Source organism: Vulpes lagopus, chromosome 18, assembly GCF_018345385.1.
Source record: "Vulpes lagopus strain Blue_001 chromosome 18, ASM1834538v1, whole genome shotgun sequence".
NCBI lineage: Eukaryota > Metazoa > Chordata > Mammalia > Carnivora > Canidae > Vulpes > Vulpes lagopus.
In genome coordinates this window covers 1529958-1555857 of record NC_054841.1, presented here as the reverse complement: position 1 = coordinate 1555857, position 25900 = coordinate 1529958, and the positions used below count along the sequence as shown (strand labels likewise).

Below are 25900 nucleotides of genomic sequence, written 5' to 3'. Positions count from 1 at the left end.
GGGCGCGATCCTGGAGACCCGGGATCGAATCCCACATCAGGCTCCCGGTGCATGGAGCCTGCTTCTCCCTCTGCCTGTGTCTCTGCCTCTCTCTCTCTCTCTGTGACTATCATAAATAAATAAAAAATTTAAAAAAAAATGAAAGAAGAGAAAAAGACTGAATAAAAATGCCTTGCTTCTAAAAAAAAAAATAAAAATAAATGGGCGAATGTCACTGTACTTTCTAGCTCAATAAAATCTTTAACCAACGAGTAAGGCACGAATTCCAGTCCAGCCCATGGTGGAGAGATCAGGCCCCGGAGCGCTGGCCCTGAGGTCAGCTGTGGGTGCGGAGTGCTGTTTGTGACACTCTGCCCCCAAACCCAGCAAGAGTCCTGAGGCAAATGTTGGCTCTCCGGTCCCGGCGCTTGAGAAAGACGAGTATGTATCCGTGTACGTCTATGATTGGCCGTAGGAACCAGGAGAGCCACGGGTACGTGGCTCGGGCATGCACTCCCCGTCCAGCTGCTGGGCCTGCTGGCAAAGCTGGAAGCAGCTCTGTACCGAGAAGCTGACTTGTGGGAGCGCAGCGCTCTCCCCAGCCCGGCCCACGTGCTGCCCCGTGGCCTGCCCCGTGGCCGCCTGGGTACCTCGGGGCTCCCGATGCACACTAGTTCTTGCCACCCAGCGCATGACCCCAGCCTCTGCATTCAGGGTGGCTAAGGCAGCAGCAGAAGGGAAGGTTTATGGTGTTACTGCCTCAGACCTCAACGTGAGTAAAAATGCCCACATGCCCAGCAGAATGCCAGCCTTTTATTGGGCCGTGAGCATGTCTTAGTAAGCGTACCAGGGGCCCTCGGGTGGCTCACGGAGCACTGTTAGGTGAGTTTAGGCTTTGGGAGCCCGGACCGCCTCTCCCAGCCTCTGCCACGGCTTCTCTATTTGCAGGACTGCATTCTCGGGGCTGCAGGTCTGCCCCCCCAGCACAAAGACAAGTGCCCAGCCTTGGAGTGGACTTGGAGCTGGCATCCTAGGACGCTCCTGGGGAAGCCTGTGGGTTACCGTGGCAACTCCCTCGGCTGTGTCCTGCATCCTTTGCATGGGGTCAGGAGAGGACAGGGCCCTGAAGGAGTAACCGATTTCCCAAATGCCCAGCTCCAGCCTCCAGGGCAGTGTGTGTCTGGGGACCTTCGGAGGGTGAGCTCCTCGAGCACAGACACCACTTCTGGCGCCTCTCCCCCAAGGCTGAACGCTGCAGGGCAGGGGTGCCCAGGTCAGCAGCCCGAGCCACCTGTCTGAACCCCAGCCCTGCTGCTTGCTGTGTGGCCCTGGCCTAGCACCTCCCCCAGGCTGCTTGCCTCACCTCTGAAGGTGGAGGAGCACAGCTCGGAGGACCGGCCGGGTCAGGGGAGGAGAGTGCGCGGCCGGGCTGGCGCTCATAGGAGCACGGGGCAGGTAGCTCCGTAAACACTGGCTCTTGTGGGCACTTAGTAGAAGCGTGACGGATCGCCCTGGAGCAAGGCTCTCCGTATTTACTTTCTCTCCAAGTATAACAGACACGTGCACAAAAGTGCTCAGGTCAGGTGTTCAGATCTATGCATGTCTACGAATGGAACGCACCTGTGTAACCAGCACCCACGGCGGGCCGGCTCCCAAAAGCCACCCAGGGCCCTTCCAGCCTTGATGCCTCCTGCCACCCCAACAGCACGTGAGCGCTTGCCCACCGTATGTGGAGGGCATCGGGCCACTGTTCTCTGGGTCTCTTTCTCTTGCCGCCCTGTCTGTGCTCACACTTGGTGCCCCAGAAGCTTCCAGCAGAACAGGCTGCCATCAGAGATCCAATCTCCCGCTGGCGGGCCTGGCGGTTTCTGGTTTCACTGTGAAAACGTTCCGGTGCACGTCCACTGGTGAACAGACACACGCACCACCACTGGGTCCTTCGAATTATCTTTTATTCAGAAATAAAGAGAACTGCCAAGTGCATGGGCCCTTACGTCCCCCTTTCCCGTTTCCACATCCTCAGCTGTGGCTTCGGTGACTAGGTCTCGCTCTTGTTCTCCCCTTGGGAAGTGCACAGAGGCCAGCAGGCGTCTTGGGGGCCGGCAGGCGGCACAGTCCCTGCCCTGGGCTCTCTCCCAGCCCCCAGCCGCTGAGCCTGATGGAGCCTCCTGGGAAAACAGCCATCTAGGGCCTAGGGCAGAGGAAGTGGATTCCAGCAGGACTCACAGAGAGCAGGTCAGACCTCAGGGAGTATTCCTGGCTATGCAAGAACTAGGTGCCCCCTTCCTCCGGCCTTTACTCCCAGCCACATGGGTAGGCCCTGAACACACCCTCCCTGTGCCCCTTTTCTCGTCTAGAAGGTCTTAGTAAGCAACGCCTTCAAAGCCAGCCCTGAGTTCCCCACCCAGCCCACCTGTAACCCCTGGGCTCCCTCCCGGCTCCACTATCTGCAGGTGGGCAAGGGCTCTCCCAAACAGGTGAGCATCTGCCCTCCCTTACGCAGAGCAGGAGGTGGAAGAGGTCCTGCCTCGCTGGCATGCTCCCACACTTCAGGCTGCTGACTTTTGCTCTGTGGACCACCTATTATCGACCTTTGAATCAACTCACCTGTTGTGTTTTGCTCCTGGTAAGCAATGATACCCACGCCTCCAACGGCCACGAGGCTCATTCTTGCTCAGGTGGACATCAGAGGCACAATGATGTTCTGCGGTGAAGGGTCCTTCCTGCATCAGGACCTGCTGGACTGTGATGGAACCCAGGATAGCGTCCCGTGTCCACATAGTCACACCTGTCTGTATCAGGGACCACTTCACTCCCCCTAGACACACAGTAGGTACTTGGTGGCCCACATTTGCAGGGGAAACCTCGCTAGCTGCCTCTGTGGTCCTCGGCACACGCAGCCTCCTACTGGGTAGGCCTGGGCTCCTGGCCCCTGTCAGGTCCTTGCAACCACCAATGAGATGGGCAGGAGAGCTATCGGCTCCATTGGAGCAAATGAGAAACTGAGGGAGTCTGAACTGCTCAGAATATCCCAGCTTCTCAGCTGTCTCTCTGTCCTTGGGCTCAGTGATGTAAGGCTTGGTGGGTAGGCACTGTGAAAAGCTGTTTTGGGTGGAGGTGCTGAATGAGTGCACCCCAGCCCGGGCCACAAACCACACTGATGGCCTCCTGAGTCAAGTCTAGGTCCCACCACAACTGCTCCCCTTCTTGAGCCTTTTGCAAGTGCCCTCCACTTCAGGCAAGACACCAAGGAATGTACGGTAGGGCTGGCATTCTTGGACCTGTGCACCCTGTATATATTTAGCCTCCGCCCTGCCTGGGCATTTGCCCCGTGGCTAATGTCCTCAGGGAACCACCTAGCTGCACACCAAGGGTCTGGCAGGCTCTCAGAAGTCTCTGGAAACTGCGCCCCACCCTGGTCCTAAGGCTTGGAACCTCTCTTTTCCAAGGCAGGATCATCTCCCAGTTGACGAGTACGTTCCCACCCAGCTGGGGATGGAGACACACAGAAGCTTGTGGCTCAGAAACCAGAATCTGGGAAGCAGAGAATTTGTGACATTGGGCAAGTCCTATGAACAGAAGTCCAGAACATGGGGGGGGGGGGGGGAAGATCAGGAAGTGGGGGTGGAGGGGGGCAGCAACTCAGGACAGGTGTGCCCCTGGGAAAGGCTGTGCTAAGGGGCAAGTCCCACCCCACTTCTAGGAGCAGGACACCCCAGCCCCAGAGACCTCTCCTAGTGGGGCTAGACCAATTCCATGGCTGTGCTGTCCCTGTTCTCAGCTTTCCCATGTACCAAGAATCAATTCTAGAACATACAGGTAAGCCTCGGCAGGTACATTCTCAAGACTCTCCGCCTCCTCTTCTGCTTCCTTCCTGTTCCCTTTCCTCAAAGCCACAGCTTCCTGGTCCTGGATGTCGCTGGGTGCTGGTGGGAGCAGGATGTCTCATGTGCAGCAGGAGCTGCCTCTGTGGCCGGCAGCCCCGGTCCCGGTCCCATGCTGGGTCTCAGTCCTCCTCTGCAAGACGAGGGCAGTCAGATGCCTAGTCTGCGCCCTGGGTTAAGCTCCTGTCCCCAGAGGTTTCCGTTCTTTAGTTTGGCACTCGGGGTAAGAAACAGGTTTGACATCTTGACCCAGTACCCACGGGAACACTCACGGACTAAGTGGCCTAAACACAAAGCCATACTCTATGGGAGATGCTCGGGTACTTTCTGTTTTACTGTTTTATTTTTATAAAATGCTGTCACCACCCACGGAGCGCCTTCCAGGACCCTGTCGGACGGCCAGGACCCAGACAATAAGGCTGCGCACACGTGCAGGCCCCGGGGCGGCGGGCGGGCGCTGGGGGACGCGGGAGCCCCGAGGTCGAGGTCGAGGCCACCGGCCGGAGGCCTGGGCTGGGCGGGGCTGGAGCCGGCGGCCGGGCGGGGCTGGGAGGCGCGGGTGGCGGCCCGGATTTATTTTAAGGGACGCGAAGCTACCGCAGGTTTGGGGGAGGGGGAGGGGACGGAGGGATTAAAGCAGAACATGCGCTCAGCACTTTATATTTAGCGGCTGACGCGCCGGAAGCGCTCGTCACCCGCAGCTGCCGCTGCGCCCAGAGGGCAGCCCCCACCCCGCGCGGCTGGGGATCCCCGGCCCCGCACCCCGCCCTCGCTCGGCGGGACGGGCACTCACGGCCCCCTGCCCACGGGGACCCTCGAGCCCGCCCCCTCCCGGGACAGGGATCCCCCAACCCCGCCTCCCCCTCCGGGGACAGGGATCCCCCCCAACCCCGCCTCCCCCTCCGGGGACAGGGATCCCCCCAACCCCGCCTCCCCCTCCCGGGACAGGGATCCCCCAACCCCGCCTCCCCCTCCGGGGACAGGGATCCCCCCCAACCCCGCCTCCACCTCCGGGGACAGGGATCCCCCAACCCCGCCTCCCCCTCCGGGGACAGGGATCCCCCCCAACCCCGCCTCCCCCTCCGGGGACAGGGATCCCCCCCAACCCCGCCTCCCCCTCCGGGGACAGGGATCCCCCCCAACCCCGCCTCCCCCTCCGGGGACAGGGATCCCCCCCAACCCCGCCTCCCCCTCCGGGGACAGGGATCCCCCCAACCCCGCCCCCCTCCCGGGACAGGGATCCACCCCAACCCCGCCTCCCCCTCCGGGGACAGGAATCCACCCCAACCCCGCCTCCCCCTCCGGGACAGGGATCCCCCAACCCCGCCTCCCCCTCCCGGGACAGGGATCCACCCCAACCCCGCCTCCCCCTCCGGGGACAGGAATCCACCCCAACCCCGCCTCCCCCTCCGGGACAGGGATCCCCCAACCCCGCCTCCCCCTCCCGGGACAGGGATCCACCCCAACCCCGCCTCCCCCTCCGGGACAGGGATCCCCCAACCCCGCCTCCCCCTCCCGGGACAGGGATCCACCCCAACCCCGCCTCCCCCTCCCGGGACAGGGATCCACCCCAACCCCGCCTCCCCCTCCCGGGACAGGGATCCACCCCAACCCCGCCTCCCGCTCCCGGGACAGGGATCCACCCCAACCCCGCCTCCCCCTCCGGGACAGGGATCCCCCAACCCCGCCTCCCCCTCCCGGGACAGGGATCCCCCAACCCCGCCTCCCCCTCCCGGGACAGGGATCCCCGAACCCCGCCCCCCTCCCGGGGCAGGGATCCCCCAACCCCGCCTTCCCCTCCGGGGACAGGGATCCCCCGAACCCCCCCTCCCCCTCTCGGGACAGGGATCCCCCCAACCCCGCCTCCATCTCTGGGGACAGGGATCCCCGAACCCTCCCTCCCCCTCCCGGGACAGGGATCCCCCAACCCCGCCTTCCCCTCCGGGGACAGGGATCCCCCAACGCCGCCTTCCCCTCCGGGGACAGGGATCCCCCAACCCCGCCTCCCCCTCCCGGGACAGGGATCCCCCAACCCCGCCTCCCCCTCCCGGGACAGGGATCCCCCAACCCCGCCTCCCCCTCCCGGGACAGGGATCCCCGAACCCCGCCCCCCTCCCGGGGCAGGGATCCCCCAACCCCGCCTTCCCCTCCGGGGACAGGGATCCCCCGAACCCCCCCTCCCCCTCTCGGGACAGGGATCCCCCCAACCCCGCCTCCATCTCTGGGGACAGGGATCCCCGAACCCCCCCTCCCCCTCCCGGGACAGGGATCCCGGAACCCCGCCTCCACCTCTGGGGACAGAGATTCCCCCAACCCCGACACCCCCCTCCCGGGACAGGGATCCCCCCAACCCCGCCTCCCCCTCCCGGGACAGGGACCCTCGCCCTTGCCTCCGCCCCCCGGGGCAGGGACTCCAGCCCGGGCTGGAAAAAGGGAGGGCCCGGGCGCCCGCGGACCGCGCGGCCTCGCAGCCTGGAGCTGGGGAAGCCGCCCCGCGGCTCCTGGAGAGCGGAAGCTCGCACGCTCGCGGCCCCGGCGCCCGGGCCCAGGCAGACGCGCCCCGCCCCGGCCCCGCCCCCGGCCCCGCCCCCGCATTCCCACCCCTCCCCCTCCGCCCGGGGCGGCCCGCTGGGTCTCGTGCTCTCGCCCCGCGCGGGGCCCGCCGGGACTTGGCTGAGGAGGGGGCGGAGAGCCGGGACAGCCCGCCCGGGCCCGCGGCGCCGACTGCGCAGGCGCGGAGCGCGGGCCCGCCCCCCGGCCGGCGGCGCGGCCATATTTAAAGGGAGGCCGGCGCGCGGGCCAATGGGCGGCGGGCGTGCGGGGGCGGGGCGTGGCGGCGCGAGGCCCCGGATGTGGCTGCGGCGGCCCCTCCTCCCCCGCGCTCCCCTCAGACCCCCGGCCGCGCGCCGCCGCTCGCTCGCTGGTCCCCGCGCAGGCCGGTCGGGCGGCGGTGAGGAGGCGCCGAGGCAGCGGGGCGGGCGGCGGCGGCGGCGAGGCGACCGCGCGGAGGCGGGCGGGCGGCGCCATGAGCGGCTCGTCGGGCACCCCGTACCTGGGCAGCAAGATCAGCCTCATCTCCAAGGCGCAGATCCGCTACGAGGGCATCCTCTACACCATCGACACCGACAACTCCACCGTGGCGCTCGCCAAAGGTAGCGGCCCGCGCCCCCGCCCCCGCCCGCGCCCGCGCCCGCGCCCCAACCGCCCGGCCCCGCCCGCCAACAGCCCGCGCCCCCCCGCCCCCGCCCCCGCCCGCCCGCCCGCACAATGGGCTCCGGGCCCGCGGCGGCTCATTGTGCGCGGCCCGCGGGGGGGGGGGGGGGCGAGCCGGCCCCCTCCCCCTCCCCTCCCCCTCCCCCGCCCCGCGCACCTCTGCAGGTGGGGCCGAGAGCCGGGCCCCGCGGCCGGGGGCGGGGCGAGCGGCCTCCCGAACTCGGCCCCTGCGAGCCCTTCTGGAACCCATTAAGCAGCCGGGCCCGGAGCCGGAACAAACACCGCCGGGATGGAACCTCCCGGCCGCCCGCGGCGCCGTCCTGCCCCGCTGCCCCCGCGGCCGCCCGCCTGCCCCCGGCGCGGGAGCCACCGCGCACCCCCGCACCCCGCACCCCGCCCCCCGCCCCCGGGGCGCCTCGGAGCAGCCCAGAACCTTCGCCCGCCCGGTCGAGGCAGGAGGTGGCCGCAAAGTTTCTTTGTCCTCATGCTCCAGGGAAGATGGCGAGTGTCCTTCCCTTGAGCGCAGCCCGGTCCGCAGGGTGTCGGCGGGCCTCGGAGGGTCCAGCTCAGCCTGCGCCGTCAGGGGGAGCGCGGCCTCCAGGCCTGGACGACGCAGCGGTTCCAGACTCGGGGGGGGGCGGGTCTGTCCCAAAGCCCGGCGCCCGGTTCCAGGGCTGCCCTGCTGCACCGCTCCCCGGGAGGTTTCGGGACCGCGTACAAGGCCGCGTGCTGACGTGGACTCCTGGCACCGGGGTTGTCGGGCATGAGGTCCCCGTTGGGGAAACTGAGGCCCGGAGCCTCTGGTCTTTAGCAGGGCTGGTAGTTAGGTCAGATGGAGGCTGCATCAAGAGATGCAGGACGATGGACTTGGAGAGCCCTCCAGACCCGCACCCCCCAGAAGGCACCCGGGAGCGTGCAGGCTGGGACTGTGGATCTAGGTCCTGGGCCTGCTTTTCCAGTCGCTCTTAGTAGCTTCTCCCCAGGCAGCTTGCGGGAGGGCGAGGGGAGCAGCCTCCTGGCTTCTCTCCTAACAAAGCAAACTCCCCAGGATGACGGACGTGGGGTGAGGTTTCAGGCTGTCTAACCCAGAAGTGGGGTGTAAACAGCGCTGCTCTGCCAAGCTGACCTGGTTTGCTGGGGGGGAGGGGCACTGGGCCTCTTGTGTTCACACTTGAGAACGTTCAACTTCTCCGGACTTCAGGCCGACGAGCCATGAGCCATTAACGTGTCTTTGTAACCTAGAACCTTTTGGAGCATTGCCAGCCGGGGTCTTGTGGGTATTGTCCCCTGGAAGCTGGGGGCGGGGGTACCGTGCCGCGGATGGTGTGCAGGGCAGGCCGGTCGCCGAGCACTTGAGAGCTGCAGTGCAAGAAGATGGGTGGATGGAGCGCCCTTGGCCGAGGACGGCAACCTAATGCTGCTTTCTCTCAACTCCGAAGTGAGGTCTTTTGGTACCGAAGACCGCCCCACAGATAGGCCGGCCCCCCCGAGAGAGGAAATCTATGAGTACATCATTTTCCGGGGAAGCGATATCAAGGATATTACCGTGTGTGAACCCCCGAAAGCTCAGCACACCCTCCCTCAGGATCCTGCTATTGTTCAAGTAAGTGTGTTGCTCTGCTTCACTGTGGGCACGGTTTCCAGAGGCGCCGGTTTCCAAATGGAACTTGGTGTCATCTGTTTGGCGGGAGCGCTCAACTCGAGGAATAGCCTTTTAGTGAGAAGTGGTTTAATTCGTGTCCAGGCTGTTGGTGTTCCTGCGAAAGGTCTTAACCTCAGCAGGCGCTAGCATGTACTGTAAAGTGAGACTCTCCGTCTTGTGAGAAGGGGGTGGTGTTCTAGTCTTGTCTGGGGTGCTTGGGGAATCCGCATTTGTCCTTAGTGTTTGGGTTGGGACAGCAGGACTTGCTCTCTTGACACGGTCCAGATTTTATATGCCAGTGTTTTGGGACATTGAATTTGCAATTCTTACACCATACACCTGCTTGGTGTATTAAAGCATAACTTTAAAAGAGTTTTTATTGTTTTCTAAGATTTGAGAGAGGGAATGTGTGCGTGCACCAGAGAGTGCATGAGAGGGGAGGGGTGTAGAAGCAGACTCCCCACTGAACAGGGAATCCTGATGACATGGTGGGGCTCCAGCCCTGGATGAGATGAGATGCGATGCGGAGCTTGACCCGGTGACCATGACCTGAGCCTAAGGCAGACACTTAACTGACTGAGCCACCCAGGTGCTCCCATTAAGGCATAATTTGCCCTGGATGACCAGGGAGTCTAGGTTAATAGTTTCTTGATTTGCAAATTTAAATAGTCAGTGGCTCCTCTGCAGTTCATACTCTGGGGTTGAGAGCACTTTGTGGGAGATAGGAGTGTGCCCTGGGGTTGCTCTGGGGACAGGTGGAGGAACTCTGGGCCAGACTTAGGAAAGGTTTGAAGGGAAAGTTCCTGGGGACTTAAGAAGAGGCAAGTACCTGAGCCAGGCCTTGAGAGACAAAGGGGCCTGCCTTTTGGGAGCAACAGAGGCAGCAGTGTCCCTGAAGACGTGGGGGACCAGAGAAACGATGCTTATGCTCATCTGGGAACCCCACAGCTATACTCTTGCCTGTTACGGGCAGGGCCTAATTGAGGATGGTGTGACCATCCTCTTACAGAGGCTAAACTACTTGACAGTGGGGTGCCGTTAGAGGGGTTGGGTTCTGGGAAATTCAGGTTTGAGATACCTGAACAGGTGGCACTGGGTATAGAATGTGGGAAAGGCATCTTTGAACTCCCTTAGATTATTTTGGAAGCGTCCCCTGTGCCCCCCAGTCTCCAGGAACTTAGGCTGACAAACCATGCTGCCTTTCCCTGTCCGAGCAGCACTTTCCAGGTGGGTGAGGGGAGGGCCTTGCGCTGCTCTCATCTGTGTGTCTCCTTGCTCAGTCTTCCCTGGGCTCGGGCTCGGCCTCCTCCTTCCAGCCACACGTGCCTTACAGCCCCTTCAGAGGAATGCCACCCTACAGCCAGCTGGCTGCCAGCTCTCTGCTCAGCCAGCAGTACGCGGCTTCCTTGGGTCTAGGTGAGTAACCTGTTTCTCTCCGTGAAGTGCTTCTGCTGTGACCTCCAGGAGGCGGGGCCACGGACCCTGCTAGTGGGGACACTCTGTTCTTGGGATACTCAGTTTGTATGGCACGCTTTGTACATTACTCAGTGCAACCTGAGCTAGTTAGAACGCTTAGTATCTACTCAGTGGAGAGAAGAGGTAGCAGGCTGAATCTTTCTTGGAACAGAGAATCCAATCAAAATTATTTGAATCATTGGTTTGGGCGGAAGTCGTGGTACATTTGCTTCAATAAGAAGCAAGTGTTAGGTCTGATTACAGTTGAGTTCTAAGTATTGGCACATTTGTAAGCCTACAAATAAAAAAGCTAATACCTATTATATTCATTTTGTTGTCCATGCTTTGCTCAAAAGTTTTCCTGAAGATGGACTAACTCTGGAATGAGGTTCTCTTCTGCACGTGTAGAGTGAGAGTCTACCTGGCCTTGGATGCAGCTTTGTGAAGTGTTCAGACCCTGGAGTTGGCAGGCTCACACTCCAGCGCAGGGCTGTGAGCAGGCCCTGTGACAGTTCTCGGTCACTTTTTTAAATCAAGTCCTCTTGATTGCTGTTCGTAGCGTGGGTGCCCTTCTCAGCCTGGCTCACTGCGTTTCTAGAATAGGTTTGTGTGAGCCACGTGTCCTAGGAGAGATTGCTTGACTCTTTCCAAGCTTGCTGGACACAGGGTGAGTGGCTCATTACTTATTTGTGTGCTTTCTCTTTTGCTCTTTTCTCCTCTGTCTTCTTTTAGAGAAGCTGGTGAGCCCTCCAGCCTCGGCCGCAGCTTCCAGCCCTAGTTCTTCTCCATCTCCACAGCCCGCCTCAGAGCTTGACATGTCCTCAGAGCCACATCAGCTCACTTCCAAGGGTAACCGCAGTTTGGGAGAGCTGCATGCTGTCTTGCCATCCTGAGAGCAAGGGGGTAAACCAGTAGCCCAGAGTGACAGTAGCTGTAGCGGATAATTTGCCCAGCCCACGGGTCAATTAGGCTGCTTCCGTTTGGTTCAATATGCAGTCCTGATTTATTAATTAACTTGCCCAGTTTTAAAGAAGTGATTGGAAAGAACTGACCAAACACTTGTTCACTCTCCCTGGGTCCAGGGTCTGTGTTGACCTGTACTGAGACTACCAAATGGGCGAATTTTGCCTCTGCATGGAAAGCCTTTCCCTGGGGGTTTCTGTTGTTCCCAAGTGTGTTCTAGATTGCTGGGTGTGAGTCTGCAGGAGAGAGTCACTAAGAAACTCACGTTGTTTTGGGATCTGTGCGCCACATTTGTTGCCCATCCAAGGGGCCTCAGGTGTCTTCTTAACATGAAGCCCCTTTAAAATCGAGAGACTCGATCGAGCCGTTGACCAGGTGAAGAGTGTGGGCCTAATGACCAGCTTGTTAATGCTGGTGTGTACCACCTGCCTCAGCTGGGCTGTGGGCTGTGGCATCTCTTGGGGTTTCTTGACCTTTCCTGGTGTTCTTATTTCATTGGAGAGCTGAGACTCCTATGCCCGACTGTTCAAGGTAGAGCACAGGTGCTGTGCCCTCACCACCTCAGAGGCTCAGTCCAAGATCGCACCTGGAGCTTCCATCCACTGTGACACACAATTACTGTCTGTTACGTGCTCCTGCATGGATGCCAGTGTGTCCAAGCTATAGAAGCAGTCCTGTTTTTTTTGTGTTTTTTTTTTTTTTTTTTAAGATTTTATTTATTTATTCATGAGAGACACAGAGGCAGAGACACAGGCAGAGGGAGAAGCAGGCTCCATGCAGGGGGCCCGACATGGGACTTGATCCCGGGTTTCCAGGACCAGGCTCTGGGCTGAAGGCGGCGCCAAACCGCTGAGCCACCCGGGCTGCCCAGAGGCAGTCCAATTTTTGTTTTTTTCTGGTTAAAGTTTACATTAGATAATTGGTTGTTCTTTGGGTTGTTTGCATAAAACTGCTCGTAAGGCAAGATAGTTTAGCCTGTTTGGTTTTATCATAAGCACATGAGCCTGGGAGTCATGCCCCATGGAATTAGAGTGTAGCAGGAGCAGTCCGGCTGCGTCTCTGGGAACACCCTGCTGGGCAAGGTGGCAGGCCCGGGGCGGGGGGGTGCTGATCTAATGTGGTGCCTGTCGTGGAGCTAACCGCCAGATGCCAGTATGCAAGGCCACGAGCACTTTCCGTGCTGGTCATAAGGGATTTTTCACAGTAAATCCCTTAGTGTGTGTGCCACGAGGAAAACAAGAAAGGTGAAAGAGCCAAATTTCACACATAATGAGCTGAATCTCATCATAGTTACCTCTGTGGTTAGAGTCAGTTTTTGTGTCTCGAAGCTCTGGACCTCCACCCAGCACCGCCCCGCCCCCCACCTTTAGACTATAGGGAGGGGAGGAGAGGACGTGGGCCAGTGTGGGTGGCATGCCCTCTCCCTGCTTCTTCAGAGGACACCTCAGGAGCTGGGGCCTCCGCTGAGGCTCAGCCTCTGGGCTTGGAGCTGCTGTGCTCCGGGTTGGTGCTGCAGTGTTGTGGGAACAGACTTCACATGGCAGCCTCCAGAGGCAGCCTGGGAGCCTTCGTTTCTTCCAGCTGTATTACTTTTCTGTAGTCGGGTCTTACTACGGCATCCTTTCTGTTGTGCATCAAGCAGAAACAACAGTGTTCTAGAATTTAAGGAGTGACCACTGCATATGCTGGAAGATCGGACTGAGATGGTTCTTGTCCAGCATGGACTGGAACAAAATTCCGTGAATTTGCCAGCATTTTGGAATCCACAGAGCCCCCTTGGGGTTAGAATTTATGTGGTTTTGGAAAGCTTTGTTCGTTTGTTTTTTGCATCCCATTCCCCATCCTGGAAAGCTGTTTCTAAACTACCTGGGAGGTATTGATTTTTGGCAGGGTGTTTTTCTCCTCCAGGCTTGGGGATCCTGGGGCTCAGGGCTCCTGGATGAACTGGCCTTGTTGCTGCCTACTAGACATGGGGTGGGGGTGGGGGTCCATCTGGGAGGCTTTGCCAGGATTGGGAGTCTCCAGGTGGTTACCTACAGCTGCCTGACAGGCCACCCAGGAGTGGCTGGAGGGGTGTGAGGTTTTCTCCTCCCTGGTTTTCAGCCCTCCTTCCCTTCCTGTCTCAGGAGCTGGTTTTCCATCCGTCCCTGTCGGCAAGAGCCCCATGGTGGAGCAGGCTGTCCAGACTGGTTCTGTTGATAACCTGAGCGCCAAAAAGCTGTTACCTGGCAAGGGCCCCGTGGGGATGCAGCTCAACGGGCGCCCTGCCCAGCCAAGCAGCAAGACCACCAGCGGTACTTGACCCCTTCACTCTGGAGTTTGCTTCATGTTCTCAAAGCGGCATGCTGCTTCCTGGGGTTCTTTTTTTCTTTTTTTCTTTCTTTCTTTCTTTTTTTTTTTGATTAAAAAACACTGCCCTCTGCCCCCTCATCCTAAATACTATGTGCTTTTGCAGGGTCTCCCCTTGCTACATGTCCCCCGTGGTGGTGCCACCCTCCTTCCATCGCTGGGCTCTGCTATTGTAGGCGCTTGCCTTACTCTTACCTTTTGCGCCTTAGATGTAGTTCAGCCGGCAGCTGTGCAAAGTCAAGGGCAGGTGAATGACGAGAACAGAAGACCTCAGAGGAGGAGATCAGGTAACAGCTGTTGCCACTTGAGTTCTGGGGAGCTGCGAACCATCCAGGTGTGCTCTGCTTAACCCCCCATCTCTGGGTGATAGTTTCAGGGGGGTGCTGGGGCTCAGTGTCTGCTTCAGTGTGCTCTGTTCCCTCTCTGTCGTCTGTCTCACGCTGAATGACATCATTGGTGGCTCACCAGCCGTGGCTTTCCTTTCTTCTCACAGGGAACAGACGAACGAGGAACCGTTCCAGGGGGCAGAACCGCCCACCTAACGTCAAGGAAAACACAATCAAGTTTGAAGGCGACTTTGATTTTGAGAGTGCCAATGCCCAGTTCAATAGAGAGGAGCTGGACAAAGAGTTTAAGAAGAAACTGAATTTTAAAGGTGTTTGTCGTTATTCAGAAATTGCCCCCTTGGCTCAGGGGCTCAGGAGTATCTGCAGAAGCAGGTCACAGGAAGATGGGTGGAGAGGCGGGGCAGTTGGGTGTGGGGGGTCCCAGCGTGGAAGGTGGTGCCCTCTAAGTAGTTGCTGAATGAGGGAGGAGAAGCCCTGGGGCACTGCAGAGACGCTGGGGAGGAGGCTGGGGAGGAGGCTGTCGACCACGTGGCCCCGGGGTGGCCAGGACTGTGGTTAGGATTTAGAGGAGGGATTTCCTCGAACCCCAGAGACCCCCTGAAGCACTTCCAGCTGTGAGGACGGCTGCCAGGTAGAACGGGTACTCTGTTTGCTTCCCGGCATCCCATGTGTTCTCCGTGCAGATGACAAAGCTGAGAAAGGGGACGAGAAGGACCCAGCAGTGGTGACTCAGAGTGATGAGGCTCCTGCTGACGAAGACCACCTGGGGCCTAACTGCTACTATGACAAGTCCAAGTCCTTTTTTGACAACATCTCCTCGGAGCTCAAGACCAGGTCAGAGGTCCCGGGTGAGGGCACCGGGCTCGGGGCTGGCAAGGGCTGGATGAGCTGGCAGGAAGACACTCGTTCTGCCTCAGGTCTCTGGAGATATGCTCTCCTGAAGACCAGACTCAGATCTAAGTTCCTACTCCCATCTTTGCCTTGTGGATATATCCGTCCCGGTGGCACCAGCAGATGACAGTGTGGGAACCCCTGGCAGTCACAGGCCCCTAAGGGGTCTGACCAAGGTCCAGCCCAGACTTACGTCTTGGCTTTGCTACCTCTTATTCTCTTAAGGCTGGGCTTGGCGCTGCCCTCCCCAGCTGAGTGGCTGCATCATTCGAGTCTACACCACTTGGTCCTGGCCTGTTCTGGGTTCCCCATTGACCCCGGGGGGCCTGAGGGCCTCGGTCTTTGCAGCAGCTGGCCCGCGTGTTCTGTTGGGGTGTTCTTTCACTTGATTGCTGGAGACTGGGGACCCTATCATGCATTCTTAGAGCCTCGCAGCTGGTGCTCTGATGCCACCATGTGAAAAAGCTGGACAATAAATGGAGTCTCTACAGAGGGCAGAGCGTAGATCTCCAGATCCATTTGTTTTGTACACAGAGGGCCAGACACTGCTGGGCATGGAGGGCGCAGCACAGAACAGGCTACTTCCCCACGTTCGTATCCCGGCAGGGGAAAACACACACACACGCCCACATGAGAGAGAAATGCCCCAGCGAACAAGAGGGAGGAGGCCGGGCAGCGGGAGGGTGAAGGTAAATGGAGTGTGGAGGTCTCCCGCCGTGCGCTGTGGGGGAATGAAGACAGGCTGCCGGGGCGAGCCGGCCGGTGTGCGTCTCCCACCCGCCAGAGCAGAGTCCGAGGGAGTTGGTCTGGGCTGAAGGGGACACGTGTGTGGGGCTTATTGGGTCACGGTGACGACCAGCTCGTGTGCCGAGAGTCCTGGGCAGCTGTCCGGGTCGGAGCCAGGGAGCCAGGCCGTCTGACGCCTCCGCGGTGTCTGTCGAGTGTACTGCAGGGGGACAAGGGTTGAGGCCGGGTGCCCGTCTGGAGGCTTCTGCGGTAATCTGGGTGTTTGGGGAGAGGGTGGGGCTGGGGGTAGAGGAGAGAGTGGGGCTTCTGAACTGGCTTTGAAAGGGGAGCAGACGAGGTTTGCGGACGGGGCGTGGGGAGAACCAGAACGACTCTGGGTGTTGGCCTGGGCAGCCGAAGGGTGCAGCTGCTCGTTCTTTAAGTGAGGCCTGTGGGGGGCTCGGCGCTGGGTGTGGTGCCCGCGAGCTGCCTGTAAACGGACACGGGTCCTCGCCTGAGCTACACGGGCGGGTGCTGGGGCAGCGTGCAGTGTTGTGGCCCTGTCCCCGCTGCCCCCGGAGCACAAGCATCCTATTCCTAGAGACCCTGCTCCACCTACACCAACTCCTTCCTCATGCACTAAACTTAGCTGACGGGGTCCATGGTGGGGTCCGGGTCTCAGAACCCACGTGGGCACTGCCCAGTGTCATGTGTTTGCCGTAGTTGCTAAAGGCGTGAGAGTCGATGCTCAGCAGCCAAGTCCAGTGACAGACTCCCCTGGTCGGAGGGGTGTCTGGGAGCTCCCGCAGTGTCGGTTCTGTGGCTGCCGGGTCCCGACGGGGTCACCCGCTCTGCTGGCTCCAGCAGCACTAACCGCCTGCCTGCCTTCCCTTCCTCCTGGGCTGGGAGGCCGGGCTCTGGCTCGGAGCCGTGAGCTGGCACTGCTGCACTTGGTCTCACGTACCTGTCTGTGCTTCAGTTCCAGGCGGACTACGTGGGCTGAGGAGCGGAAGCTCAACACAGAGACCTTTGGGGTGTCGGGAAGGTTTCTTCGTGGCCGTAGCTTCAGGGGTGGATTTCGAGGGGGCAGGGGCAATGGGACAACCCGCCGCAACCCAACTTCCCACCGAGCTGGGACCGGCAGGGTGTAAGGACGCAGCCCCAGGTGAGTGAGGGAAGGAAGCTGCTGGGCCCTTGGGGGGGCGGGCATTGGGGTGGGAGTTCCCCGATGGGCAGCCTCTGCGGGGGGGACAGGGAGCGGCTGGCTGGGGCTTCCAGTAAGAAGGGATGCCTCCAGAATCCAGGCCACGAGGAGGGCCCTGACCCTCCGAACCGCTCAGAGGGTTCCCAGGGACACAGGCCCAGTGTTGTCGGAGAGTGTTGCGAGCCTGTCGCCCCACAGGGACCCCGAGACTGGTGTGCCCCAGGGGTCTGGGTGGTGAGTGGGTGACAGGTGTGTCCTGGGGCTGAATCGCCCCAGCCGGGTGGGACCTGGAGCTTGTACTCCCTGTCCCCAGTACGTACAAAGATGATTTTCATTGTTGGTTGTGATTGGAAAGTCCGGGGAGCCGTGGCCTGATCGGGGTGTCCTCCCTGGGAGTCTGCGTGCCTGGCTCGTGCCGGGTGGCGCCTAGTGGAATGGAACGCTCACTGGGTGTCCTGTCCCCGTCTTGCAGGCACCTGCGGAGGCAGCACAGAAGTGGAGCTGGGTCTGAGGCTGTTGGAAATCGCTGCACTTACTGGGGAGACGTGGGTCACTTTGTTTACTGAGTTTGGAAAATTTGCGCACTACTACTTACGTTTTGGACTTAATTGAACTTGGACATGGTCTGAGTTAGAACCACTTGTTTTGGGGGGAAGTATTCGTGGGTAACCTCTTTGAGGTATCTTGGCCTGTCTTTCCTCTTTAGTTGCGCACAGCCTGATTCTAAGGTTTTGGTATTTTGGGAAAAGGTTTCTAGAGCAAAAGCTTGATCCTCACTTTGTGACTTTTTTGTGACAGCTTTGACTTTTTTAAAGTGGAACCAAATCTCATTTGGCAAATGTGACAGCCAAGCGTATCTCTGTAACCCAGCTGGCCTCTGGTGCTGCTGGCCTGGCACTCCCACTGCCACAGGTGGGGTCTCAGGAGCCAGGCAGGGCCAGCATGGGAGTGTGTGGGGGTGGGGGGCCCAGGGCAGGGAAAGTGGGGTGTCCCACGGATCATGTTGTATAAGCAAACCAGACAACCCTTACATCCCGAGTGGCGATGTCAAGGTTGAGGGCTGGTGGGGTTGGGGGGGAAGGGGCGGGGAGACGGGGGAATCTTGGTGGCTTAGGAAGGGGGTCCTGAACGTGAGCTAGGCACTGTCGCTCAGAGCCTGGCTTCCACAGGAATCGGGTGGGGGCCAACGTCCAGGGCCAGCCCCCCCACGGGCTCCCCAGCCTTCCCGCCCTGCCATCCCCTGACCCAGGCCAGTCAGTGTTGGACTCTGGCCACTGTTCAGTGTCTCATCCACTTGGAAATGAGCCAGTCTTTTTTGCAAAGTCGGTTGACCGAGAACCTTTTTCTTCTCAACTGTAAATAGTTGTGTTTTTGTTTTACATTGGGTGGAGGGAGGGTGGGGAATATAAATTTGTTGCATGAGTAAATGGGTCAGACCTTTAGTGTAAGCATGCGCCCTCCTGCCAGAGAGGGCATCGTGTTGAACATAAGCACCTTGGTAACTAAACCCCTTTACATAGCTAAAAAGGTTTTAGTTCTGTATTGATTCAGTTACTGTAAAAGCTTGGGTTTATTTTTGTAGGACTTAATGGCTAAGAATTAGAACATAGCAGTGGGCTGCTCTGTTGGAGTAATGTAAATTGTAATTATAAATAAACATGCAAACCTTTAAAACTTTTTTCTTCTCTGCTATGAAAGTAAATAGCTGTGTTGATTGAGCTGCTTCACATGCCCGTCAGGGACAGGGGCGGCTGAGGCCTCACGCTGGCAGGGTCTTGGGAGACCGACCCGGCTGGCCTGGAGAAAGGGTGTGGGCCACTCTCCGGGTCGAGGGCTCTGCTTTCCAGACACTCGGGACACAAGCTAGTCTTAAAAACTCAGTTCACAGATAAACCTGCTTTAGAAGTGGTCCTTCCGTTGCTTCACCGCAGCCTCCAGAAGCTCCCCAGAGCCGGCCTGGCACAGGCTGCGCCCCAGCACCGTGCGTAGAAGCAGCCCGTTCCAACTGTCGGGGTTTCTGCCGGACTTTGAAAAGCGGAGTCCGAGACCTAAGGCTCCTCTCCCTCCGTGTCTGCCCGGGGCTCCGTCGGGCCTGGAGCAGGACCAGGCAGCAGGGCCTCCGCCCACAGCGTCAGGGCCCATTCAGTTTAAAAATGTCAAGTCGTTTTTGGAGACCTTCCTTTTGGGGGGCGGGGGAGGGCACAGACCAACATCCTTGGCCAGTGAGAAGTTAAAATCTTCCGTAGTGCACGTGCTACATGCAGGTAGCCGGGGCCCTAATTCTAACCTGAGTTAGGTGACTCAGCAGTTGCGCTAGACAGGTATTTCTGTCAGCCAGCCTAAATATAGTCAAGTCCCTTTACCACTATGATGACTAATTGTGCTATTAAGATTGTAAACTGGCATTTTGACAGTACACATTTTATGAAACAGCTTAAAACCTACCTGGGCCTTTTTCATCCTTTTTAGAAGACGGTATGTATGTGCCATTCAAGGAGAGCCAAGCAAGAGACGCTGTAGGCTGAGGTGGGAAGCAGAGCCCTGGAATCCTTTTTTTTTTTTTTTTTTTTAAAGATTTTATTTATTCATGAGAGATCGAAAGAGAGAAAGGCAGAGACACAGGGAGAAGCAGGCTCCGCACAGGGAACCTGATGTGGGACTCGATCCCAGGTCTTCAGGATCACGCCCTGGGCTGAAGGTGGCACTAAACCGCTGAGCCACCCCAGCTGCCCGAGCCCTGGAATCCTAACAGCATGGCTGGAAGGGGCAACTGGCCTAAGTGTGGTCCAAGGGTCCCCCAAGGACCCATCTGTGCTATGCCCCTGGGGGACTGTCAGCAGGCAGGCCTGGTAGCAGAGCCTCCCGTGAAGCAGCTCTTAGACGAATGGTTCGAGTCTCCTCTAGAGACCCAGGGCCGTCTCTGGCCAGAGCAAGAGCAAGCCAGGAGCAGTGGGCACCAGGGTCTTGGGGAGAGGACAAACTTTAAGACCTGGTCTACGGGGACGCCTGGGGGTCTCCATGGTTGAGCAGCTGCCTTTGGCTCAGGTCGTGACCCCGGGGTCCTGGGATCGAGGCCTGCGTCAGGCTTCCTGCAGGGAGCCTGCATCTCCCTCTACCATGTATCTGCTTGTCTTTGATGAATAAAATAAAATCTTAAAAAAAAAAAAAAATAAGACTTGATCCTGCTACAAATACAGGGCTTGTTCTCAACACAGCTGCTGCTCTGCAGAATTCTGAATTAAAACACTGAAATGAGTGCTCTCTGTGCTGTGTGCGTGATGTTCTGTGATTAGGAACTTGAGTGAAGATCTAGGAAGGAACAAGGTCAGGCTGCTTAGAACCCCTACAGGAAACACACTTGGGAGTTTCCTGTGTCCGTGTGAAGTGCCACACACCTGTCTACACCCGTCACAGTGCGTGCTCTCCTAGAGCTGCTTGGACTCCCCTGCCCGCCACCACGGCCTGGGGTCTTGGAGCCCGGAGACAACACGGGCTCCTGCTGAGGACAGCACTCCGAGATGCAGAGTGAGGGGAAGACTCCACTCCACGGAGCTGTCACGATTGCACCGACACACAGACGCTCTTAGGAAAAGGTCAACAAACAAATTTATTGCAGGACACACGGACAGTAAATGGAATGGAAATGCCTACATATCATTTGAGAATCTTCCATGATCTGAATTTAAAAATCACTACAAGATTCCATCATCATGATGCTTTCTTTTGTTTCTTCTTTTCATTTTCTTCTTTTTCTTTTTCAATTTCAGCAACATATTTTTCAATTTCTTCAGGATTTAAAATCTACCAAAGAAAGTTTACGGTTAGCTCCCCTCCAAGCCACACAAGTGCCCCAGAGCACCAGCGCCACCTCGGGAGGGAGCTCCTGGGCTGCAGCCAGCCTGCACCTCCCAGCTGCTGCTACAGGGAAAGCAGGACGGCAGCCTGTAGGCAGCTGAAGGGCAGGAGCCAGTGTGCAGGGCTGCAGTGCCGGGAGAGCCTCTCCCCTAGCACTAACGCCACAGGACGAGGGTCCCTGCACCCCCACCCCCAGGAACGCTCCAGAGCCAAAGACAGCAAATAAACTGCGTGGTTACCTTGAGGGGTTGATCGCGCCTCATAACAGCCAGTTCAATGTTTTTGCCACCAGACTGAACCACCTTGGAAGGAAAAAGACATCAGACACCTCTCCCTCCTCAAGGCCATGCAGCTCTGGCAAATGCCTCAAACACTGCCCCTTGAGGGGAGGGAGCAGGTCACCCCGAGGGCCCAGCCCCTGAGGCTTCCTGTGTGGCAATCCCGCCTGCCAACCGCAGACCCTTCTTCCACAGAGCAGCTGTGCTCACAGCCCGCCCCACACTGAGCCCCGACAGCTGGACCCCAGCCTGGCCTTGTGGCTCCCCGTCTGCCTCTCTGGCTTTACCCACCAGCACCTCTGCAGTGCTGACGAAGCCCAAGGCACCTCACGACTCCCGGCCCCTGGCCCCAGGACTCCCTAATTCCCCAACCTTGGCAGCGCAAGGCAAGGCAAGGCCGAGTGAGGGCTGTGAGCAGCAGAGTGCACCCAGTGGTTCCCGTCCTGCCTCTGCTGCTGCTCATCTGCGCTCTCAGACGAGCTCTGAGACCTGGTCCTGGATTGCTCCGGCTGCACGGAGGAGCTGATACAGCACTGCAGCAGTGCCCAGCCAGAGCAAGCCCGCAATGCCCAGCACCCCGCGCATGCCCTCAGCGCCTCCCTTCCGGTGGCCTGTACACCAGCTGCCCACTCCTGTGCCGTCTGTTCTCCTCAGCCCAAGCACCGGATTTCAAATGCAAACGCACTTCCAGGAGGGCCTTGATAACCAGCTTAATGGTCAGGTCGTCAGTCTCAATGGCTTCATCAGTGTAATTCTTCTCCAGAAATTCACGCACTGACTTGGCACCCCGACCTATGGCATTGGCCTGAAACAGAAATTTGTGACACGGTACAAGGCACGACAATCCAGAGACAGCCCAAGAACATGGCCATCAGAGCGCCTGGGTGGCTCAGGGGTTGAGCATCTGCCTTTGGCTCAGGGCGTGATCCCAGAGTTCTGACTGGGCTCCCCACGGGAGCCTGCTTCTCCCTCTGCCCCCACCCCACTTATGAATAAATAAGATCTAAAAAAACAAAAACAAAACACTCATCACTTGGGTGACATAGCTTAAAAAAAAAAAAAAAAAAAAAAAAGCCACATCCATGGCTGCAGGAGCCAGTCCTGTGTCACAGTGTGAGGCAGCCTGGCAGCAGGTGGTGCGAGATCCCAGGCCCCACCTCATGGCTTCCTTTCCCAAAGGGCTTTTTGGAAGTGGTGCTGATCCTTACCAGGAGTGGGATCCTTTTTCATCACTGAAAAAATATGGGTAATCTTACTTTGCACCATGTATCCCCATACCTCACTATCCTCAGATTTTGTCTCAAACAGTTTTTACTTTTTATTTTTTTTTTTAGATTTTATTTATTTATTCAGAGAGACACAGAAACACAGGCAGAGGAAGAAGCAGGCTCCATGCAGAGAGCCCGACATGGGACTCGATCCAGGGTCTCCAGGATCACGCCCTGGGCTGCAGGCGGCGCTAAACCGCTGTGCCACCGGGGCTGCCCTCAAACAGCAACTTTAATGACTTCTCTGCTCCCACATCAGCAGAAATATCCTGGAACAAACTGTGTACATGTGAACCACCAAAGGCCCAGTACCTTCCAATAGCCTCCACAACCTCTTTCACTGGCGAAACCACCCAAAGACCCTCTGTTTTATCAGGGACTCACCTTCCAGGCATGGTATGTCCCCGAGGGGTCAGTCTGATAGAGTCTGGGCGTGCCATCAAAGTCAAAACCCACAATAAGGGCAGAGATGCCAAACGGCCTACGCCCATTGCTCTGCGTATAGCGCTGGTGGGAAAAAGAACAGGTCAGTGCTGTCGTCTGAGCACAAAAGGCCCCCGGAACCCACCCTGAGTAACACACACGATGTTCAGAACAGCTGTGCTTTCACCGAGGGGATGGAGACGCTCTCAGGTATGTGCAATGCAAGTGATGAGTGAGCCCAGTCCAGAGCCTGTGTGTCTTTCTCTTGAAAAGATGTGAAAGGTAGACCTGTGACCACAAGTCATCACAGAGTGCAACTGAGGCCGCTGAACTACTCTGACAACAGACGCGCCTCTGGCTACATGGTTGCTTTTAAAACGACTAGTGTTTCACAACAGGGCTGGGGTGGCTTTCAGCTCCTCCCAAGTGCTAGATAACCAGTCACACAGCACATCAAGACAAAAACTACCATTTCCCTCCAGAAACACGTATTTGGACTGTCCCGTACCACCAAAGCGGATAAGCTATACGAAGTTACACTCGTACGAATAGAGATCGGGACTGCGTGAAATCAGTGCAGTTTTGACTCCATTAAAGTGGCACATGCAGACATCTACACACGGTAACAGGACACTGTGTGACACAGCAGTGACTGCTCTGTAACCAGAGCCCAGCCACAGGCAGGGGGCCGCCACCTGCTTCAGACTGGCGATGTAGCGGGTGATGTACTCCACGGTGACTGGGTCCTCCACGGTCAGCCGGTGGCTCTGGCACTCCACTCGGGCCCTGTTGATGACTATCCTCGCGTCAGCAGTGAGCCCTGCAACAGCAGACAGAAAGCTGCCTGACCCACAACTCATCTGCTCCAATCGAGCATGACCCAGGTCAGATGACCAGATAGGAGCTGTCCTCAAACCATTCCTCTGACCCCCAGCTCTGAGCTCGTCCGGGTGGGTGACACGGGAATGATCCTCCGTGAGCTTCTCAGACAAAGCAAGTCATTCTCTAGGGTAGCTCAGGTGAACTGGGACCTTCCTAAAGTGGACGTGCAGGGAGGGGTATAGGAAGCCATGTGACTAGCGAGAGCACACAGCACACCCCACCAGGGTGCCACGGCCGTGGAAAGCAGATCTGTCCCAAGACTAACTACGATCCAGTCATGTGCTGGCAATAGCACGGCCCTTTGGCCCAGAAGGCACCCCACCAAGAAAGCATGGTGAAGCTTTTCCTTAGAGGTCTAAACACTGCTTTTAAATGATTTTAGTTTACCCAGTTTGCATATCTTCCAAGAACAAACCCACCAAGATAGCCTCCAAGGAACTGATCTTTACTGACTTCTGAGAAGTACGGCACTAGCCCCAGACGCACCTGCAAATGCCATGCAGACATTGTCATCCAACGCACAGATCTTGCGCACGGTTCTCTCATCCTGCAGTTTGGCCACTGACTTCTTCTCCACGCCCAGAACAACAATGTCCTTTCCTCGCACGCCAACCTTCGGTAAAAATTGACACGGTACGAGGTTTTGCCAGCAGGCACAGAGCACTAAGCACGTGGTAATAGGATCCTGCAAACACCCTTAGCGTGGACACCTCACCCTGTAGATCACAGATACTGGTCCACTGCTGGCAGAGCTAGCCCAGGTGTCATGAATGACCAGGGTGCCCACTCCTGTGCCCTGGACATACTAATACACAACTTTCTTTAATATGGAATTTCAATTATAACTATAGTATCAAAGAATCACTATACAAGGATTTTAAGCCGGAAACTCTGATATTCAAGTCAGGTACTCTGAAAGCAATGTTTCTGTAGTTGTGAAATTATTTTAAAGCCCACCCCACTCCCTCCTGCACCATGACACACTGATGTGCGCAGCTGTGAAGACGACCTGATTGGCTATCAGGTAAGGACAACTGTATCCACTATTCCTCGGAAGCCGACTGCTGTGTACAGCCGATACTGTAGAGGAGAAGGATGTACTGAAAACATGGAAAAATCCCCAGTGGCCAGTTAACCACCACCCCACCCACCCCTGGGTAAGAGCAGGAGCAAACACAAACGGGACGACACTTGGAGACCAACAAGATTTCTCAGCCACTACTATGGGCACTGGGACCCACGGGTCCCTCCACGTGGGGCTGCCCTGCCCCCCTCCACCCCTAGAGGTCAGCCAGTAGCACTTCACAGTCTCCCGCAGAGACAAATGTCTCCATCCTCTGCCAAATGCCCCTTGGGGTGCAAAATCTGCACCCCCTGCACGGTTGAGAAATACCGGTCTGCGGGGTTTCAGACTTTGAAGCTTGTTCTCCCGTCTTAAATGATGCTGGAATCTGCCCCCGGGGTGGGGGTGGGGGTGGGGGGTAGAGATGCGGGGGGACCAGGCCCTGAAACCCTGGGAGGATCAAGCCAACCGCCCTGGCCGGCCTGAGGGAGGGCCGGGGGCTGGAGGGGGGTCCGGGCAGCTCCTCCTCCAGAGCTCTTTAACCTAAGTGAGCTCACAAGTCGCACTGTGGACTTTAACTTCAGGAGAGACTCAGGAAACGAAAACGCTTCGCAATTCAGAGGTGTGCACCTTCTCTGCTCTGGCTCAAATCTCCGAAACTACAGGCGATAAAAAAGAAAAACGGCAAAAAAAAAAAAAAAAAGAAAGAAAGAAAAGAAAAAAACCCGCACGCCGCCATTCGCTTTGGCCAATAAGCAAATCGGCAGGTGTCGCAAAGGCAGCTCCAGTTCAGATTTCGAACCGTGGCCCGAAGGCCATCGGGGAGATGCGGCGGCGGCGGCGGCTCGGGGGGCGCGGGGGGCGCGGGGGGCCGCAGGGCCCTGACCCCGGGGCCGAGCGGGGGGGGCGGGGGGGCCGCCAAAATGGCCGTCCTCGGGGCCGCCCGCCCGGAACCGCCGCCCGCCGCCGCCCCGCGCCCCGCCCCGCCCCGGCCTGCCCCGCGCCGCTGTGCCCCCCGTCCCCGCTGTGCCCCGCTGTGCCCCGCTGTGGCCCCGCGCCCCGCCCGGGCCCCCCCCCCCCCCACGACGGGCCCCGCCGGGCGCCGCTCACCGCGGTCGAGCCCTTCTTCACGGCCTCCTGCGCGTACTCCACCTGGAAGAGGTGGCCGTCGGGCGAGAAGACGGTGATGGCGCGGTCGTAGCTCATGCCGGCGGCGGCGGGCGGGGGCCCGAGGAAAGCGCACACTCACGGCCGCTCGGCCCGCGCACCTCGACGCCGCCGCGCCCCGCCCCGCGCCCTCCCCCGCCGCGCACGGCGCCCCCGGCGTACGTGCCCACGCACGGCGTCAGCGTCGGGGCGCCGGCGGACGTGCGCGCGCGGGGGGCGGGGCCGGGCCGAACCACCGGCGGCGGGCGCGGGGGGGGCCGGCGCGGGGCGGGCGCGGGGCGGGCGGGGCGGGGCGGCCGTTCGGGGCGCGC

General features: G+C 58.7%; 2 protein-coding genes and 1 long non-coding RNA gene across 5 annotated transcripts; 1 reads left to right on the top strand and 2 right to left on the bottom strand.

Moving 5' to 3' along the window:
- Positions 1-1914: 1914 nt before the first annotated feature.
- Positions 1915-7043, bottom strand: LOC121478070. Its single transcript, XR_005984415.1, has 4 exons — positions 6916-7043; positions 3797-3996; positions 2587-2722; positions 1915-2170 (listed from the first exon to the last, which is right to left on the bottom strand). It is a non-coding gene; the product is annotated as an uncharacterized LOC121478070 (long non-coding RNA).
- Positions 6734-18330, top strand: LSM14B (LSM family member 14B). Of its 3 annotated transcripts, XM_041732880.1 has the most exons (10): positions 6734-7015; positions 8516-8679; positions 9999-10134; positions 10906-11022; positions 13263-13430; positions 13695-13772; positions 13979-14140; positions 14516-14666; positions 16429-16614; positions 17126-18330. In XM_041732880.1, exons 1-9 carry the CDS (start codon positions 6889-6891, stop codon positions 16598-16600), a joined length of 1275 nt encoding a protein of 424 aa, XP_041588814.1. In that variant the 5' UTR covers positions 6734-6888; the 3' UTR covers positions 16601-16614; positions 17126-18330. The 3 variants fall into 3 exon arrangements, with proteins under 3 accessions (XP_041588814.1, XP_041588816.1, XP_041588815.1); XM_041732882.1 differs by lacking the exon at positions 10906-11022; XM_041732881.1 differs by lacking the exon at positions 13695-13772.
- Positions 18331-20242: 1912 nt separating this feature from the next.
- PSMA7 (proteasome 20S subunit alpha 7) lies at positions 20243-25733 on the bottom strand. Its single transcript, XM_041732883.1, has 7 exons — positions 25533-25733; positions 23846-23972; positions 23173-23297; positions 22439-22561; positions 21472-21591; positions 20748-20810; positions 20243-20454 (listed from the first exon to the last, which is right to left on the bottom strand). The coding sequence occupies exons 1-7, from the start codon at positions 25626-25628 to the stop codon at positions 20362-20364; spliced, it is 747 nt and encodes a 248-aa protein (XP_041588817.1). The 5' UTR covers positions 25629-25733; the 3' UTR covers positions 20243-20361.
- Positions 25734-25900: the final 167 nt, after the last annotated feature.